General features: G+C 36.6%; 1 protein-coding gene across 7 annotated transcripts in view; it reads right to left on the bottom strand.

Annotated features, from left to right (window-relative positions):
* LOC118896555 (spermatid perinuclear RNA binding protein) overlaps nucleotides 1–20,907 on the bottom strand; it is a 192,869-nt gene that overhangs the window by 57,251 nt on the left and 114,711 nt on the right. For all 7 annotated transcript variants that reach the window (XR_005020205.1, XR_005020204.1, XM_036854472.1 and 4 more), the window contains exons 2-4: nucleotides 11,466–11,634; nucleotides 8,003–8,223; nucleotides 3,155–3,320 (exon numbers count right to left, since the gene is read on the bottom strand). Coding sequence is in view for 5 of the 7 variants with exons in the window: in XM_036854472.1 (XP_036710367.1) it covers nucleotides 3,155–3,320; nucleotides 8,003–8,223; nucleotides 11,466–11,468 (390 nt within the window). In the remaining 2 variants the exon portion in view is untranslated. The remainder of the gene's footprint in view (nucleotides 1–3,154; nucleotides 3,321–8,002; nucleotides 8,224–11,465; nucleotides 11,635–20,907) is intronic.

The raw sequence follows: 20,907 nt of genomic DNA on the forward strand, positions 1-20,907 counted from the left end.
TAGAGAAAAAGCAGAAAACTGCTCACATTCATTTTGCCACTATAAGAGCATTAAAGATGTCTCAGAGAAAAAGCAAACTAAATTTTTCAATTTAGTTTGAAATTGAAACTAAATTTCAAACTAAATTTTTCAATTTAGTTTGAAATTGAAACTAAATTTCAATGGTCCAGTGATTAAGAATCCACCTTCCAATGCAGGGGACACGGGTTCGATCCCTGGTCGGGGAACTAAGATCCCACATACCGCTGGGCAACGAAGCCTGAGCGCTCTAGAGCCTGCACGCCACAACTAGAGAGTCCGCACACCACAACTAGAGAGTCCGCACGCCACAACTACTGAGCCCACGTGCCACAACTAGAGAGCCCACAGCCACAACTAGAGAGCCCACGTGCTGCAACTACTGAGCCCATGCGCCACAACTAGAGAGAAGCCCACGTGACACAATGAAGAGCCCGTGCACTGCAACTAAGACCCAACGCAGCCAGATAGATAGATAGATAAAATATTTTAAATGATAAAATTTAAAATAAAATAAAAATAAAAAATAGGTCTCACGTATATGTCTTTAAAAAAAATTATACATGCAGATCTCCATAAGACACATCCAAAGTAATAAACATATGGTATGAGTTTTGGGCTAGACTAATTCTAAGTGATTCTGGTTTTGGTCATCCTTCTCCCTTGCTCAAGGAAGTACTAAAATCACCCTAGAAAAAAGTATGTAGAGAAAAGGTATGGTACAACCCTAATTAATTAAGGTACTTTGATAACTGAAAGTTTTGCTATAATAAGTGCTCAGGAAAAAGATTTTTAATTCACAAGAAAATAAGATCATATCATATCAGAGATTGATTTTCCAAACGAACACCAAGAAAACAAGGGGGAGGTAGGAAGTAAAGGTAAAAATCACATTTAAAATGATTTTCTGAAATATTATTAGTAATAAAACTATGTCTGTGCTTATGTGTACATATGTGGGTATATATATGTGTGTACATGTATACAATTTAATATAAAATGGGTGTACAATTACATCCCCATTTTATTTGGGGACCTTTACCCAAACACCTATGGTCATGGATCTAACCATCACACAAAGCAGCCGGTTTCACCGCCGGGTAACTCTACTGGCTGTGTTAAATTCAAATATGTTTTTTTTTTTTTTCCAGCGGTTTTTAAAAAAAAAAATTTTTTTTAATACATCTTTATTGGAGTAGAATTGCTTCACAATGCTGTGTTAGTTTCTGTTGTTTCTTATAATGTCCACCACTGGTCTTAAGAGTTCAGGCCACTTTTACCTTTTCCAAGAAGCTCTTCAAAGATCTAAAGATATTTGTGTCTTTTTTCGGTTTCTCTAGGCTAAAAAGCCCTAGTCTCTTCAACTTTGAAACAGTTTACACAGCCCACACTCTCTCCTGGGTCCCTCCCTTGAACACCTGCTAGCTCGACAAGAACATTTTAAAACTGTGGGGCCCAGAAATAAAGATCCTCACTCAGGAGAGAAAATGCAGAGTTCACACAGTTGTGATCTACACAGAGACAGTTCTATTAATGCAACTGAAGCTCCAATCTCCTCTATCTTCAATACTCAAGAAATATGACAGATTGTCAGGATAAGAACTTCAGTTTCTTAGTGCACTGGTTCTCAACCCTTTTTCCATCCTGACATACCTGAAAATATGACCACTCTCATAAACAGGACTCACTAAGGGGAACAGAAAAGGGGGTGAGATGGTTGGAAAAGCCTCTGTGTCCAACCCTTTGATCACTGCTTTAGCATAGATCTAACAGTAACAATGTTCACTACAATAAAAGCAGAAATAAAGATTAAATTTTAAAACAATATAAAAAATAATGGAAAAAAGACGAATTTTGTTAACATTCTGATAACAAAAAGTATTGTTAATCAGAAACCCCTGTTACTGAGCTTTCCATTTCTTAAAGCTTTATTGTACTCCATGTTGCTTACCACTTTCCCTCCCCAAATGATCACGTAAGGATTTAAAATAATTTTTTAAAAGAAATGAATTTAACCCTTGAAAGAACAGAAACCTTTCTTCAATCAGAATTGCAAATGGAAAAGCCAAATGTTTGTTCAGTCTCTTAGAAAACCTTAAGATCTAAAAATGATAAAATAAAACAGTGCTCCAGAAATACAGGAGAATGTGTCAACAAGTAACACAAATTTGAGTGTCAGGAACGGTAGATTAAAAAATCAGGAAGATGGTTTTGAAGATCAGTTGGTGAATATGAAAGAAAATGATCCAGTAACAAAGCTAATAAAACCAAATTTAGAATTCATATTACTTGGGGGGAAAAAGTCTCTTTAGAAGAAATACAAATACAGGAAACCAACAACAAAAAAAGAGAGCATTCAACAACTCAACAGTTTGACCTTGTGTACTGGTATCTATTTATGTGACATGGATGTAAGGACTAACTGATATGAAATCATCAAAAAGCTATAATCTAATTATACCACAGATAACACATCTGAAATTGAAAGGTGATCATTGCTTCCCAATTAGTGATGCAACTAGCCCTTGGAGCAGGCTGGCAGAGCAGGTCCTAAGGTGACCACAGCCCCAGACGAACCGGTTGACTTTAGCCCTGAGGAGCCCTCAGCCTCCAGCAGCATCCTCCAGGAAGCATGCCAACATTAAAATTTTCTAAATGCATCCCAATGTGAAAAAGGTTTGGAAACAAGGAATTAATAGTGACTTTCCATTAACAGAATGAATGAGTGAAGTTAAATTAACAGTCTTCAATTTAAAAAATATCATCTATGAAAGTCTCCAGTTGTCTAGGCTCTTTTTGATCTTTCAGTTCTTTTCTGCATTATACCAACCTTTTTAAGAGTTTTATAATGCTGAGAGGCCTAGTCTGGAAAACATGAAGACTCTCAGCAAGACACATCTGAAAAATTTAAGACGGTACTTTAAGAGCCATCTTAATTTGGTAAATATATCCTGAATACTAATCACCAGAAATTTGCCTTAGATGTGATGGATGAGTCACTGACCCAGAGTAGCAGTATTCCTGTTGTCTGGACCTACCCTTTACTATTACCAATTTCTTATTAAATTTATCAAGGTCACTACCTATTTTTACCTTTTTACAAATTCTCCTAGAGGTACAATTAAACTGTACTCACCTGAATCTGAATAGGAAGATTATCTTTGACTGTATTTAACAGGGTCTCTGTGGGTTTGTCTTTGCACATTAAAACCAGCTCCAAGTCCATATCATCTTTAATCAGCAAGCCTTTTGCAACCAGGCCAATCCTCATTACACCACATAATGTCCGACCACCTTGATCCCTAAAAATAAAAGTCTGAATGATTACTTTCACAACCTATTTCCCAAACTATAACTTCATCATCACTTGGCTTTCTGGCTATCCATATGAATTGATAAGGGAGAACATAAATCCAAATATCCAAAATTCCGCAAAAGTACGTCTCAGATTTAAGGCTCATAAACTATCTACCACAAAGAATCAATAGGGAGAATATTTCAGACTATAGATCTTTCAATACTTTATTAAATCTATATTGTTTAGGAAATCCCCTTAAATATCTTTTCAATTTTTCTAACTTCCTCCTTCTGTCTTTTAATTAAGTAATTAAAGAATTGTGAGAAACATGAACACCGTGGTATACTAAGAAAGAGCATCAGGGTGGAAATTAAAAGACCTGAACTCTACTCCTGGTGGTGCCTGCTGGCTCAGTATATGTAACCGTAAAATGGCTATCCGCTAGATAAGCCTTAGCTCATCCCTTCTAGCTGTAGCATTCTAGGAATCCATAAAAGTTTCTGGGGAAAGCAGAATAATGTGATAAAAGTAAAGAGCTAAGGAACCCAAAGATGATCTGCCAACACAGGCATTCCATATCCAGTGGTAGCTAAAAGAACAAACATTCAAAGAACATCAAGTCATGAATGGTGCGTAAGAATACTGTTAACATCTATCCTTGATTTTAATACCAAAAGTTTCTTATTGGTTCATTTCCCTCAATCACAAGTGAAAATGTAACTAAACTGAGCGGTCATTCAACAAGCAAGCAACTGTTTTGAGTATGGAAAACATACTAAAGGAGCTCCAAACTCTCCTGCTCCTGAGGCTCACACTGCAGATTAAGTACAAAAGCTGTTTAAAACCTGCTTAAAAGGGAAGAGAAAGGTGACATCTGAGAATAAACTGAGTGCCACAGATCTCGTTAAACCTTACAAAGAGAGCCCTGCATTTGAAAGACAAGGAATGCGAATTTCAGAAAAAGTGATTAATTGCTCAAGTTCACAGACAGAGTAAAATGGCAAAGCCGAGATTCAAACTCAAGTTGGTCTGACCATAACACTCAAGTTCTTTATATAATTACAGCTGCTTCCCAATTTCAGAAAAGAGAGAGGTCAAAATTAGAGAGGTCAAGCAAGGCAACCTGCAAGTGTGACTTCAGCAGAGTCGTGATTTGGTTAAATAGGAAAAAAGGTCATTCTGGCTGGAGGCAAAGAAATCAGCAGAGTTTGGCCCAAGTCAGCAGAGTGTGGAATGAACTAGAGAAAGGAGAAGGGAGAGAAGTAAATTGTGGCAGTGGAAACAAGACAGGAAGTTATAAATAACCCAGCCACAGCTCAGTGCCTGACACTCCTTAGAGATTCAGTAACCGTTAAATCAATGAAAAACTATAAGGGTGGTACAAGTATAGAAAGAAAGAAAAAGCATTTTGAAGGAAGTGAACCAAGTATGGAATTATTTGATATTAAGAATAGAGTCTCATCTTTGATTCTTTTTTCTTCTATATCCCTGTTCTTTCATCTTCTCATTCTCCCAAATCTATTAACAGTTTTTAAATTCCCCCTCTGTAATCACCCTCGAACCCCTGCCTTCAAACTAGTTTCTTTTCAGGCTCTTACTACCTCTCACCTAGACCACCTCAATAACTTCCTCTCCACTGGCCTTACTAAAACTAACCCCTACCATCCATCTCAGCTACTGTATGTCCATCTATCTCAGCTACTGTATGTATACAGTATGTTGCAACCAGAACAGTCTTCCAAAAGCACCACATGGATGGAACTCTGCCTGTTTCCTGGTATCCCACTAACACTTAGACATGAGCATATTGGGAGGCAACTGAGGAGACAGCATGACTTCCTGCTTCGAATCCCAGCTCTGCCACTTACTGTGTGACATTGGACAAATTACAAATTACTTGACTCTTTTGAGCCTGCCTTCTCATTTGTAAAAAAGAAATAATACCTTCCTCAGAGTGGTACTGAGAATATCATTTAATTAGTGTAAGTAATGAACTTAGCCCAGAGCCTGGCATATATTAATAGCTCAATAAACAATAGCTATTATTCCTTAAACAGTCCCTATACTTTCTCACACCTAGATCTTTGCTGAGATTTATTTCTTCTTCCACTTCCACTGCCTGACAAAACCCTACTCATCCTCTGGACCTACTGCAAACGCTACCTCCTTCATAAAGTTTTTTCTGATCCCCCGAACCAGCATATAGTCTCTCCCTGCTCTGTATTTTCACATTTTTGTCACGGATACGTGAAGTAAAGATGCTAAGAAAACTGGATCAGGAGTCTGACAGACTTGAATGTGAATCCTGACTCCACCACACACTCATTCACTGACCTTAAGCAAGTTAAAGTTTGTTAATGATTCTGAGTTCCTCTTTTTTCATAAGCAGTGGAAATCCCGTAAGTAAAATGGGGGTGGAGAAGGGGGATAACAATAATAGAGACTAGCAGGTTTGTTGTAAAATAATGTGAAAAGTAATCTGGTACAGTAATTGGCACTCAATAAATGGTAGATATTCTTAACTAGCCATTATTAGCTTGCTTATTAAATTCTATATCAAAATTATGATATACTTGGTCTTACCATGTACAAGACAGCATGACTGAGCAGAGAAACTTAAGTCCTAATTCAGTTCTGAATTTTAATAATGAATTTGAATATGACGTATTATAACGCAAGTGACCCAGCTACAGGGAACTAATTAAAACTAAGCTAATATTCCTAAAATACAAATAGTATGAACTTATTCAATTTATTTGACTTGTGAGTCAGCTTGTAAAGAGGTAAAATAACAGCACACAGGTAAAAGCTACCTAACAGTCTCTGGCAATAGAAGGTGCTTAATAAATATAAGCTAGCCTTCCCCATCTCTATGCCCTCTGTAGCGCTTAGCATACTTCAGGAGCATAATACGTATCTATGACCAGAACACAGCTCTGTTCTTGGACGCCGTTCCTGCTTATGTTTTACATAAAATAAGGACACAATCGTTCTGCACTCCTTGAGTTCTACCACATGGGAAGAACCATACACAAGTGCTCAACTCCGGAATGTTTCACAAACTGGAAACACTTTAGAGACAATCAATAGCGTGCACACAGAGCACTCTATTTAAAGATCCAAACAAAGCACAGGAGTATGTTATCTTTTAAAAACCTTGAAAACTCAGTGACCTGATCCAGTTAAGCAAAAGTCTACTGGAGCACTTTCCAAAGGTCTGCTCAGCCTTGACAGCAAACAGAAGATGTATTAGAAGGCCTGAACTTCACTGAAAAATAAAACTCCACTTAGAAATAGTAAAAATAGCAAATTTTATGTTATATGTATTTTACCACAATAAAAAAAAGTTTTTAAAAGGGTATAAACACATTCCAACGTGCAATTTAAATATGTAATGTGGTAACTCCCTGGCGGTCCAGTGGTTAGGATTCAGCGTGTTCACTGCCACGGCCGGAGTTCAATCCCTGGTCCATGAACTAAGACCACGAAAACCACACAGCGTGGCCAATCAGTCAATCAATAAATAAGGAATGCATGACTATTTAACTTGCACAGGGACTGGGCTAGATTACTGGATGATACTACTAATTACCATGAACCCCCAAATTTGACAGTATCTTTTTTAAAGCCATCATATGCAAGAAAAAGTGAATTACTGCCAAGAAACTTCCAGCTGACAAGTCCCTGACTAGACACAATGTATATATTACCTGTAAAAAGCTAACAAAGTCAAGAAAATACATTCTTCAGCTAAAAACTGATACTGATTTTCTTTCATCTGAAGATGGAAAGGTTACACTATCTTTCAGTTAAAGATATCAATTTATTACTACTTTCCCACTATTATCTACTTATCACAGATTTAGAACTGAAAGCCTGAGAAAAAATTCTGTAACTTCTATCCTCAATTTACCAGTTGCAGCCAAAGTAATGTTCTTAATCCTATTAATACAATAGAGTCAAATGAGCTATATTTTTCGAAGTAAACCATACAATTATTCCAATCATAGTGACATTGCTCAAAACAATAACTCTAAGCTTAGCAAGGCATAAAAAGCTTCCTAGTTATCATTCAGCTTCATCTCATTAATCTCTTACTGTTGTTGCAGCACTGGGAATACTGTGCTATAATTGTTGAAGGGTCTGGCTCCCATTAGGCCTTCATTCATTCCACAAATACCCAATGAGCATTTACTATATGCAAGATACTGTACTGGATCCTGGAAATCAACAAGGCAGATACAGTCATAAAAACCTTTAGAGTATATTCTCCTGCACTCTTTCTTCTACACCAGGATTTTTAAATACCGGACAAAAATGACATTCTATGATTTTCCCAGAGACCAAAAACACTACTATTTATTTCTGAATTTAGGAGGCTAAACCAACACATGAAAAAGATGACATATCATAATCTCCAAAAAAGAGAAGTTTTTTTAAAAGGGCTTGGTGCTTGCTCCCTCAAAAGGCATCCTGAACAGGTCTATCTTCTTTTTCTGGTCTAATTATTATTCCTTTCTTGCTTTCCCTGCAAATTTAACTCAGAAAAATTCCACAAACATTTACTTCCTTGTTTACAGTCATATAAATGAGAGAACCCAAAGAACACCAAATAGTAAATGTAACCCAGTGGGACGGGACCCTGGGCATTATAGGACAGCACCACAAATGTCAGGTCACACTCACTTGGAATAGGAGTCTACAGCCTCATCCTTCTTCACTTCTGTCTCACCCTCTGCTTTTGTGCCTTTATTTGTTTCATCCAGCCAATCTGAGACATGTTTAAGAGCACACTCAACAGTAGACACCATATTCTGAACAGCTTCAAGTTCCTCCGGAGATGGATAAATTGTTGAATGTTTCACCATAACATGGCGATCATCATTGGCAAAAGATCTAATAGATCTCTGTCAGAAGGTGAAAGGAAACTATTACTTCAATAAAAGAAATATTACCTGAAAAGGATGACTTCCAAATATATTTAAATCAAGTCATAGCATTAATTGTCAAACTGTTGTGAAACAGTTAGCACCGAGACAATGAAAAACTGCTCAAGAAAGGAAGTAAAACCCCATCCTACCAAACTCCACACCAGAAAATTAGAGATCTTTCATTCATATTTTGGAAGAGTTCACCCAAGTTACATTCAGTATTATGTATATGCCACATTTTAGCTCAATCTATGTGTTTTCAATACCACGTCAAAAAAGGTCATCCATATCACACATCATCTGCAAGAAACAAGATACTTCCTAGCTTCGACAGAGTATCTAGAAATGCATATGGGTGACTCATGATACCCAGTCACTCCTTTCCAAACTCCTGGACACTTCTGCATCTAGAAAAATTGAGATTTTGTAATATAGTAATAACACAAAATACAAAGTTATGTGTGAACAAGATAGTAAAACTATGGACCACATTAGAATATTATTTATTATTTGGCATTCAAACTTTGGTGTGAAGCTTTAATTTTTTAAATAGATTAGTAGGAGATATTCCAAATTCCAGAATGGGGAAAATACATATTGTAAAAGAATTAATTTCCCAAACTAATTTACAAATGTATTCACATTCTCAATCAAAATCCCCTCAAGATAGATTTACTTTAATACTCAACAAAAATAATTTTAAAGCTCATTTTGGGGGGGCGGGGAGGGAAGTCATGAGTGTATCAAGAACTATTCTACAAAGGTGGATGGGTGGTACCATTATGCTAAAATAAAATATCAAAAATTTTAAAATAAATAATTAAAATGACATGCTGGCCCAGAAATCAGTGGAACAGATTACAGTCTAGAAACAGAATGAATTTCATGAAAATTTAATAGAGAAGATCCTTCACACTCATGAGTCACACATGCAAAAACCTTTGTATATTTCCAAATTTACAAATACCATAAAGACACTTGTACCAGTACAGAGCAAAATGAACAAGGAAAACTTGGTGAGTTTCCATAAAGCCAAAAGTATTTGACTTAAAGGGTGGCTACAGTGCCCTAACTTACATGAAATTATGTGCTAGCAGACAGTAAATATTATGTTTTAAAGTCTTTACTGCAAAATAAAATATTTGCAACGCTTTATCAGTCTTGTCTCTTTTGTTTTTGTTTGAATGTCAATGTTTTAAAATCAGATTAATTTGGACACTAGTAAATTAATACCACAGTATCACTGTCCCCTACAAAATGAAGCAAGCTATAACTAAGAAGGTAAGTAATCCTTTGAAACCCTCAATTATTACTTAATAAAAGTACTAAAATCAATCATGAAGCTTTCTTTTTTTCTAGATAAAAGTCATCTCTGTCTAGATTTCTTTCTTGCTCTCAAAGTCCATGACCAGTTTTCCAACTGGAGAAGTCTTTTGCTACAAAGAAAAAAACTTTTTAACCACTTCATGAGATTTAGGTATATATCCCAAAATAAGTTAACAAGAAAACAAAAGAGCCATGTAACAAATTGGAGATGCTAGGTTGTTCCAGGGATTATAACTTATTGATAGTTAACTTGCTCTTTAAAGAAAAAATTCCACTAATATTTTAGTTCTGGATGGTGGGGGGAAAAATGTTAACTTGAGATTTTCTCTGTCATTTAGTTTTATGATGAGTTACTAAGTTACTAAATTAAGTTACTCAATCCTGCACACTTGGCCACACCTTAGGAAAATTACATACTGCTACCTAACACAAACCTTTGGCCTTTCTCTCACAAAAAACATAAGACTGCCAATGTTAAATCCAAGAATCTACTGGATGTGATAGGACAAACATCATGAAACAGTGATGAAAGAACTGAATGAATGGTATTACCACCCCCAAAAAAGAAAGCTACCTTATTTACCCAAATAAGCTCCATATTGATTTTAAGTATTAAAAAATTAAATTGGAAGAACTATGCAGAAACAGAAAGTTCTCTTTCAAACCTGAGATCTAAGGCAAAGGAACAGGAGAAACTGGAAAACACCTACTGACCAATTAAACTACGTAAACACAAAATTTCTACACCAGACATCTAAAGCTACATTTAAAATGAATAAACTAGGAAAGGAATTTTCATCAATTATGACAAGTAATACATATAAAGCATTTCTTTAAGTTCTAAGAATATCAAGACTACAGTAGATAAATAAGCTGAAAAGGCAAATAATTCATATGGGAAGAAACACAAGTTACACTGTCATTTTTCACATCTCACCATAAAAGTAAATGACAGAGAAAATCCCAAGTTAACATTTTTCCGCACCATCCAGAACTAAAATATTAGTAGAATTCCTTCTTTAAAGAGTAAGTCAACTAAGTTATAACCTCTAAAACAAATTTTTTAAAAATCAAATGTCATTTAAAGAAATACCATCAGACTTGCTAAACAACATATTTCAAACATACTGATGATTAATATTTTTGTGCTTTTTCCCACTTACAACATCTTTTTTAAGCCTTTTCTCACTTATGGAAAAATTCACACAGCATCCTCCAGAACCAAAATACGAGGAGAAAAATATTCAGCACATTTTACCAATTAAAAAGTTAGGCACCAGATGTTATGACCTCATGTAACATCTCAAATTCAATTTAAGTATTAACTTTCCACAAAAAGCAAGGTTTCCATGATATTCAGTTCAGTGCCCCCAGTACACTCAACACCTGACCCTATTATTTTAAAATTAAAAGCATGTGAAAAAAGGTGTCTTTTTGAGTTAAATACTCACACATTTTATAAACTCCAAACCCTTCATATCATTACTTAAAGGACTGGCTCAGGATTTTTAATTTCCATGGGGAAAAAACTGAGTTTCAGGCAGAAAGCTAGAGAAAAATTACATAATTTCAAGTTCAAGGTCACCTTAGCCATGTGTATCAGTTTGCTAATGCCAGTTTTATTAGAAAATATTATTTATGAGCATTCCCTCCTTTGTATTTAATAATTTATGGTCTGCAGGCTCATGGGGCTCCATCTTGTGGTTTAAAGGGCTCGTAATAAATCTGAACTCATTTGCTTTGCTTAAATAGTAGAATGCCATCTTTAGCTGATACACTGGAGCAAAAAATTACCACCACTGTTTTTCCCTTGCCCTCACTGTTAACGGTTCCAACTTTAAGCGATTGAGATCTCTGGTAACTAAATTAAGGAAACATAAATAATAACCTACCATGGTTTTCTACAGTATTTTAGCTTCTTCTTCCGATCCTTTTCCCTCTTTCTTGTCGTCTTCACTAGACACTGTTTTCTGTGACAGTACCTCCTCATAAGCCTGAGTCCCCTGACAGCTCAGAGTCAATATGGCAAAGGTGTTTGAAGAATTGTTCTCTAGAATACACCTGCAAGAAAAAAAGAAAAACAACTTTTCAAAAATGCTTATTTACAATTAGTTTCATATCAGAGTGTGGAACCCATAAACATGTTATCGACTAAAATGAAACAGTCTTTATAGAGGAAAATTACTTCATTTTAAACAAAAAGCTAATACATCCTTTGAAGGCCCGGGCCCAAGAGCCTAAGTGATATGGCCAGAAAAATAACCCCCCTGGTAGCCACAATGTGGCAGCTGGCTGACTTGCACTCAATGAGATGAATACATTAACAGACATAGATTCATTAAAGAAGTACAACCTGAAAAAGTAATACTACTACTGGTGGCAAAAATGTTGCAATTAACCATGAGATTTTCAACAGAAATTGGCATTAGTCAGACCTATCTGAAAAGTAGATAAGACACCTGAAAATATAACACTGTTGATTGTAACCATGAAGCTTTTCCATTTGATACTGCCATCAGATTTACAGCAAATGTTGGAACCATGTTTCATCTTCAATCATTTTAGGCCTAAAATTCAGAATGCTTTTTTGGCTCTGCTTCCCTAACCCCCAAGAGACCCTACTTCCCTAACCCCCAAGAGACCCTACTTCCCTCTCAACCTATATGCACTGTTATGCCAGACTCCTGAATATTCACTAAATCCTGATTTCATTACCCATGGATGACTCTCACCAGAATCCCACAGTATATTTCTGCCCAGAGGCCTAAACACCATTCTATTAACCCTTTGTTCCACTTTTATAAGATTTTATTCCAGATAAGGTAAAAAATAAGCTTTTCTGAGCACTGAAGTCCTTATATAAGCCCAGTGGTAAAAAACAAAAAAACTAGAGAGAGACCACTAAAACAGAACATATGCTTTACATGGTTATCAGGAGTAACACACACCAAAGGATATGTAAACACCCACAAAGAAAGAGCTCCCTCTTCATCTCAATATCTTTCCTTTAAATTTTCCCGTAAATAATGAAACTCCCTTTTACTTTTATCTACAATAATTTCCTATCAGTTGCTCTCTTAAAGAAAAAAATCTTTTGAATTCTTGGGACCAGGAAAGTTAAAGGTGACATTTAACTCTCCCTAACCTACAAATGAAAAAACAGACCCACATTTATAGTCAAATGATACTCAGTTGTGACCTACATGCAACACTATTCATATCTTATAACCAACTTTCCTGACTCTGACTTACAAAATGCACCTGAAATAAGCTAGTGAAGACTGATTTTTTTAAAATTATGTAACAACTAATAGATAGAACTTACTTTGATTACTACACATATCAAATCAAGGTAAGGAGGGAACACATAATGCTGCAATTCATAGGGTCCTTTTATACAACAAAGTTAAGAAACAAACTAAAACATGATCCCATGGTAAGAGATATCTCAAAGATCCTCCTGTCACTAAAATTATACCTTTTGTATAAAGATCGTACTATACAATTTAGAGTCTTTGGCACTTCCCATTCCCAACCCTACTCCATTCTAGAAGAGTCAACCATTCAGTACTTAGCTGTGAATCCTGCAGCCAAAGATTGCTGCACTGATGAGAACTGAACTGAACTACTCACAGGTGGGAACTGAAAACAAAGTCCACAAGCTGCTCGCTATAAAAAGGTAAAACCAATAAGTCAAACATATTAAGAAAGTTAACTGAAAGCAGAAAAAGAGGGAAGAATGTTAAGTAAAAGCTGATGTAGTGGAGAAACTGTGGATCACCAATAGCACTTTTCAGTCATCAGTATGGAGAGTAACCACCCTACCTATACATCAAGAAGCTCTGGGCTCATTCTTGCCGCTTTTATTCAACATAGTTTTGGAAGTCCTAGCCACAGCAATCAGTGAAGAAAAAGAAATAAAAGGAATCCAAACTGGAAAGGAAGTAAAACCATCACTGTTTGCAGATGACATGATACTATACATGGAAAACCCTAAAGATATCACCAGAAAACTACTAGAGCTCATCAGTGAATTTGGTAAAGTTGCAGGATACAAAATTAATACGGAAATCTGTTGCATTTCTATACACTAACAATGAAGTATCAAAAAGAGAAATTAAGGAAACAACTCCATTTACTATCGCATCAAAAAGAATAAAATACCAAATCTACCTAAGAAGGCAAAAGACCTGTACTCTGAAAACTACAAGACACTGATGACAGAAACTGAAGATGACACAAACAGATAAATATACCATGTTCTTGGATTGGAAGAATCAATACTATTAAAATGGCCATACTACCCAAGGCAATCTACACACTCAATACAATTCCTATCAAATTATCAATGGCATTTTCCACAGAACTAGAAAAAAAATTTTTTTAATTCGTATGGAAACACAAAAGACCCCGAATAGCCAAAACAATCTTGAGAAAGAACAGAGCTGGAGGAATCAAGCGCCCTAGCTTCAGACTATGCTACAAAGCTACAGTAATCAAAACAGTATGGTACTGCCACAAAAACAGACACATAGATCAATGGAACAGGGTAGAGAGCCCAGAAATAAACCCATGCACTTATGGTCAGTTAATGTATGACAAAGGAGGCAAGAATATTCAATGGAGAAAAGACGGTCTCTTCAATAAGTGGTGCTGGGAAAACTGGACAGCTGCATGTTAAAGAATAAAATTAGAACATTCTCTAACACCATACACAAAAATAAACTCAAAATGGATTAAAGACCTGTATATAAGACTGGATACTATAAAACTCCTAGAGAAAAACATAGGCAGAACACTCTTTGACATAAACTGCAGCAATGTTTTTTTGGATCCGTCTTCTAAAGTAAAGGAAATAAAAGCAAAAATAAACAAATGGGACCTATTTAAACTTAAAAGCTTTTGCATAGCAAAGGAAACCATCGACAAAACAAAAAGACAACCTACTGAATGGGAGAGAATATTTGCAAACCATATGATGGATAAGGGGTTAATAACCAACATATGTAAATGGCTCACACGACTCAGTATCAAATAAACAGACAACCCAATTTAAAAGTGGCAGAAGAAATGAATAGACATTTTTCTAAAGAGGAAATGCAGATGGCCAACAGGCACATGAAAAGATGCTCAACATAGCTAATCATCAGTGAAACGCAAATCAAAACCACAATGAGATATCATCTCACACCTGTTAGAATGGCTATCATCACAAAGAACACAAATAACAAATGTTGGCGAGGAGGTTGAGAAAAGGGACCCCTGAGAAAAGGGACCCCTCAAACACTGTTGGAGGGAATGTAAACTGGTGCAGCCACTGTGGAAAACAGTGTAGACGTTTCTCAAAAAAAACTAAAAATAGAACTACCTTATGACCCAGCAATTCCAGTCCTGGGAATACATCTTAAAAAAACCAAAAACACTAATTCGAAAAGATACACACACCTAAATGTTCACAGCAGAATTATTTACAATTGCCAAGAAATGGAAGCAACATAAGTGTCCACCAACAGATGAATGGATAAAGAAGATGTGGTATATATGTATTGGGTTGGCCAAAAGGTTCGTCTGGTTTTTTCCCGTAAGACGGCTCTAGTAGCACTTGGTTGTCTTTAACTTCATTCAAAACAATTTTGTTAGATTGTATGTGACAGCTGTCATATCAGCGTGCATTTAAAAAAAGACTTAAGGAGACACAGGTTTGAGCCCTGGTCCCAGAGGATCCCACATGCCGCAGAGCAACTAAGCCCGTGAGCCACAACTACTGAGACTACACTCTGAGAAGCTCACGCACCACAACAAAGAGTAGCCCCCGCTCTCCACAACTAGAGAAAGCCCACACGCAGCAATGAAGACCCAACACAGCCAATAAATAAATAATTTTAAAAATAAAAAAATTAAAAACACTTGGGAGTTTTAAATAAAATAAACACTTATCAAACTGGGTGAATTTTTGTGTAGCCATTTTAATACTGAAGATGGAAGAAAAAAAGCAACATTTTCGGCATATTGTGCTTTATTATTTCAAGAAAGGTAAAAACACACTGAAACACAAAAAAAAAGATTTGTGCACTGTATGGAGAAGGTGCTGTGACTGATCAAACGTGTCAGAGTGGTTTGCGAAGTTTCGTGCTGGAGATTTCTTGCTGGACGATGCTCCACGGTCAGGTAGACCAGTTGAAGTTGATAGCGATCAAATTGAAACAATACTTGAGAAGTGAACGTTATACCACATGGGAGATAGCGGACCTACTCAAAGTACCCAAATCAAGCGCTGAAAATCATTTGCACCAGCTTGGTTATGCTCATCACTTTGATGTTTGGGTTCCACATAGGTTAAGCGAAAAAAACCTTCTTGACCGTATTTCTGCAGCAATTCTCTACTTAAACATAATGAAAACGTTCCGTTTTTAAAACAAATTGTGATGGATGATGAAAAGTGGATATTGTACAATAATGTGGAATGGAAGAGATCATGGGGCAAGCGAGATGAACCACCATCAACCACACCAAAGAAGGTGATGTTGTGTATATGGTGGGACTGGAAGGGAGTCCTCTATTATGAGCTCTTTCTGGAAAACCAAATGATTAATTCCAACAAGTACTACTCCCAATTAGACCAACTGAAAGCAGCACTTGACGAAGTGTCCAGAATTAGTCAACAGAAAACGCATAATCTTCCATCAGGATAACACAAGACTGCATGTTTCTTTCATGACCAGGCAAAAACTGTTACTGTTTGGCTGGGAAGTTCTGATTCATCCGCCATATCCAGACATTGAATCTTCGGATTTCCATTTATTTTGGTCTTCACAAAATTCTCTTAATGGAAAAAATTTCAATTCCTTGGACGACTGTAAAGGCACCTGCAACAGTTCTTTGCTCAAAAATATAAAAAGTTTTGGGAAGATGGAATTATGAATTTGCCTGAAAAATGGCAAAGGTAGTGGAACAAAATGGTGAATATGTTGTTCAATAAAGTTCTTGGTGAAAGTGAAAAATGTGTCTATTATTTTTACTTAAAAATCAAAGGAACTTTTTGGCCAACCCAATACAATGGAATACTACTCAGCCATAAAAAAGAACAAAATTTTGCCCTTTGTTGCAACATGGATGGACTTAAGAGGGCATTATGCTAAGTGAAATAAGTCAGAAAGAGAAAGACAAATACTGTATGATATCACTTATATGTGGAATCTAAAAAATACAACAAACTAGTGAACATAACACAAAAAGAAGCAGACTCACAGATACAGAGAATAAACTAGTGGTTACTGGCAGGGGGTGGGGGGACAAAACAGTGGTAGGGGAGTAGGAGATACAAACTATTGGGTATAAGATAGGCCACAAGGATGTACTGTACAACACAGGGACTATAGCCAATATTTTGTAATAACTGTAAATGGAGTGTAGCCTTTTAAAATTGTATAAAAAATTAAAAATTAAAAAAATTTTTTTAAAAAGCAGCTCTGGGAACTTCAGGGTATTATAGCATAGTGCAATAATTCATGATATCATCTCAGAATCATATTCTGTCGATGCTGTAAAAGGAACTTAGAAATCATCTGGTCCAATTCCACCCACCCCTCAGTTTAAAGTGAACTACAATCAGAGATACCAAAGAAGTCACACAACTAATCAGGGACAAAGTGTTGTCCAAAACCTAAGTCATAGCCCAGTGACTTTTCCCTACTATATCTGATTGAAAAAAAAAAGTTATATTTGGTAGACTGTGAGCTGATAGAAACTGCAACACATTTTTGAAGAGTTTCTCTCTAAAAAAATGATTAACTTAGTAGATAAAATTCTGGCCTTGAAATTTAAAAAAAGACTCAACTTCACCATTTAATAGCTCTGTGACCTTAGAAAGTTATGTGACTCAAAATCACTTAATTTCCTTGGGTCTCAGTTTCCTTAACCTAAACAGTGAGAAAATATTCCACTACTAATTAACAGCTAACAGTTATGGGACTCACATTCTGTACCAGGCACTGTTCTAAGAGCTTTTGATATATTAATTCATTTAATCCTCACAACAATCTTTTTTTTTTAATTTATTTGGCTACATCGGGTCCCAGTTGCGGCACGCGGGATCTTCATTGCAGCATGCAGGTTGCGGCGCGTGGGCTCCAGAGTGCACAGGCTCAGTAGCTGTGGCGCGCGGGCTTAGACGTCCTGTGGCATGTGGGATCTTAGTTCCCCAACGAGGGATTGAACCCAAGTCCCCTACATTGGAAAGTAGATTCTTAACCACTGGACCACCAGGGAAGTCCCACAACAATTTTAATATCTCCACTTAACATATAAGGAAGCTAGAGCATAAAGAGACAATATAATCTAATTAAAATCACAAAGCAAAAGTACATAGCAGAGCTAAGATTCAAACCAAGACAATCCCTTTCCATAATATTTTTGCTCTAAAGGCACTTACACTTCTGTTAGTGGATAAACTTTAGCTCTTTCAAAAAAATATGTCTATGTGAATTACAAAGGCCATACAGGACACAGGCTTTGGAGTCAGGTCTAGATTCAACTACCAACTTCTCTTAGCCAGAGCTTTCTCACCTGTGCAATGAGGTGAACAGTATTTACTTCAAACTAAATGAGACAGGTTATTAAAAATACTTAAAAGTATCTGGCATATAGTACATGCTCAATATATGGCTTCAGAAGGGAAAAAACCTCAAGTATCAAATAAAATGTTTTGCTTATATATCAGATATACGTTCTCTGATATATATATCAGATATATATTTCTCTGAAAAACAGAGCTCAGAAAAACATTAGCTGTGTTCTACTTACTAAGTAAGAGTAGTTGTATGCAGAGGGTGGAGTGTGTATATATGGGCACGTGTGTGCCTGTGTATCACTTTTTCTATTAACTACTATTTTTTCAATTAATAGACATTGTTTTTTTAGAGCAGCCTTAGGTTTACAGAAAAACTGAGCAGGAAATAGAAAGAATCCCATATACCACTTCTCCCTAACACACACACACACACAGTTTCCCCTATTATCAACATCTTGCATTAGTGTGGTACATTTGTTACAATTAATGAACCAATGTTAATACAATATTATTAACTAAAGACCACAGTTTACATCAGGGTTCATTCTTTGTGTTATACCTTCTCTGAGTCTTGACAAAAGGATTATGACATGCACCCACCATTACAGAATCATCCAGAACAGTTTCACTGCCCTAAAAATCCCAGGCTCCACCTATTTGACCCTCCCTCTTCCAAATGTCACATAGTTGAAATCATACAGTATGTAGTCTTTTCACTAAGCCATATGCACTTAAGATTCCTCCACGCCGGGACTTCCTTGGTAGAGCAGTGGTTAAGAATCTGCCTGCCAAAGGCAGGGGACACGGGTTGGAGCCCTGGTCCGGGAAGATCCCACATGCCGCAGGGCAACTAAGCTCGTGAGCCACAACTACTGAGCCTGCGATCTAGATCTCACACTCTAGAGCCCACGTGCCACAACTACTGAAGCCCATGTGCTTAGAGCCTGTGCTCAGCAACAAGAGAAGCCACCGCAATGAGAAGCCTGCGCACCGCAACGAAGAGCAGCCCCCGCTCACCACAATCAGAGAAACCCCACGCGCAGCAACGAAGACCCAACGCAGCCATAAATTAAATAAATAAATAAATATTTTTTAAAAAGATTCCTCCATGTCATTTCTTTTATCACTGAAAAATATTCCACTGTCTGGATATACCACAGTTTGTTTATCCATTCACCTATCAAGTTTTGGCAATTATGAATAAAGCTGCTGTAAACATTCGTGTGCAGGTTTTCAACCCATTTGGGTAAATACCAAGGACTCTGACCACAGGATCATATGGTGAAACTATGTTTAGTTTTGTAAGAAACTTCCAGACTGTCTTTCATCCAAAGTAGCTGTACCATTTTGCATTCCCACCAGGAAAGAATGAGAGTTCCTGCTGCTCCACATCCTCATCAGCATTTGGTGCTGTCAAAGTTTGGGTCTTCAGCCATTCTAATAGGTGTGTAATGGTATCTCACTATCATCTGAAATTGAAATTCCTTGATGACGTATGATGTTGAGCATCTTTTCATATGCTTATTTGCCATGTGTATATCTTCTTTAGTGAGGTGTCTGTTCAGGTCTTCTACCCTTTTTTTAATTGGGTTGTCTGTTTAATTTTATGACTTCTTTGTATATTTTGGATACCAGTCCTTTATCTGATATGTGTTTTGCGAAGATTTTCTCCCAATCTGGTACTTGTCTTCTCATCCTCTTAAGGGTGTCTTTCAAAAAACAGAAGTTTTTAGTTTTAATGAATCCCAGCTTATCAAATTTTTCTTTCATGGATCATATTTTTGGTGGCATTGTATGTCCTTTTTAACTGACCTTTAAAGGTGAAAGCTTTAGATGTCAGGCTACCCAGCCCACAAAGCTAGGTTTTTGTATGTATGAATATTAGACCCTTTTCTTAGGAGCAAATCTCAAAACTGGAGAATGGGGCTTCCCTGGTGGTGCAGTGGTTGAGAATCTGCCTGCCAATGCAGGGGACACGGGTTCGAGCCCTGGTCTGGGAAGATCCCACATGCTGCGGAGCAACTAAGCCCGTGTGCCACAACTACTGAGCCTGCGCGTCTGGAGCCCATGCTCCGCAACAAGAGAGGCCGCTACAGTGAGAGGCCCGTGCACCGCGATGAAGAGTGGTCCCCACTTGCCGGAACTAGAGAAAGCCCTCGCACAGAAACGAAGACCCAACACAGCCATAAATGAATGAATAAATAAATAAATGAATAAATAAAAATTAAAAAAAAAACTGGAGAATGACGATGCTTTGTATATTCAAACTATAAAATTTAGTCAAATATTTAGGAATTTTTCTGAAATGAAATTAGGAGAAAATATTAAAAATTAAGGCAGGCAAAAAATATTTAAATATACTTACTTTCTTAAAAGATTCCAAATAATGTCTTGTAAACAGTGTGACACAGAATCCAAGAAATTATTTACTCTCAAAATAATAACTGAATAGAAAACTTTAAATTTTGCTAATACTAACATCTGCAACCTCTCCAGAAGGAGCTATGTGAAAATCAAATATCCAGGCTCTACTTCTCCATTACAAAAGAACAATCACATGTCCACTATATTAAAGATGGGCAAATAAAATTAGAAAAAGATACCTCACTGATACGCCAAGAGGATTACTTTAAGATAAAGAGATTTACCAGTAAATACATACTTACTAATTGCCTGTTCTGTACTTGGTACTGTGCTTCATAGCACAGGGCATACGAAAATGAACTAATTCAGATACATTAAGAAAAGAGCAAATACATATAAAT

This window comes from Balaenoptera musculus, chromosome 6 (assembly GCF_009873245.2).
Source record: "Balaenoptera musculus isolate JJ_BM4_2016_0621 chromosome 6, mBalMus1.pri.v3, whole genome shotgun sequence".
Classification (NCBI taxonomy): Eukaryota; Metazoa; Chordata; class Mammalia; order Artiodactyla; family Balaenopteridae; genus Balaenoptera; species Balaenoptera musculus.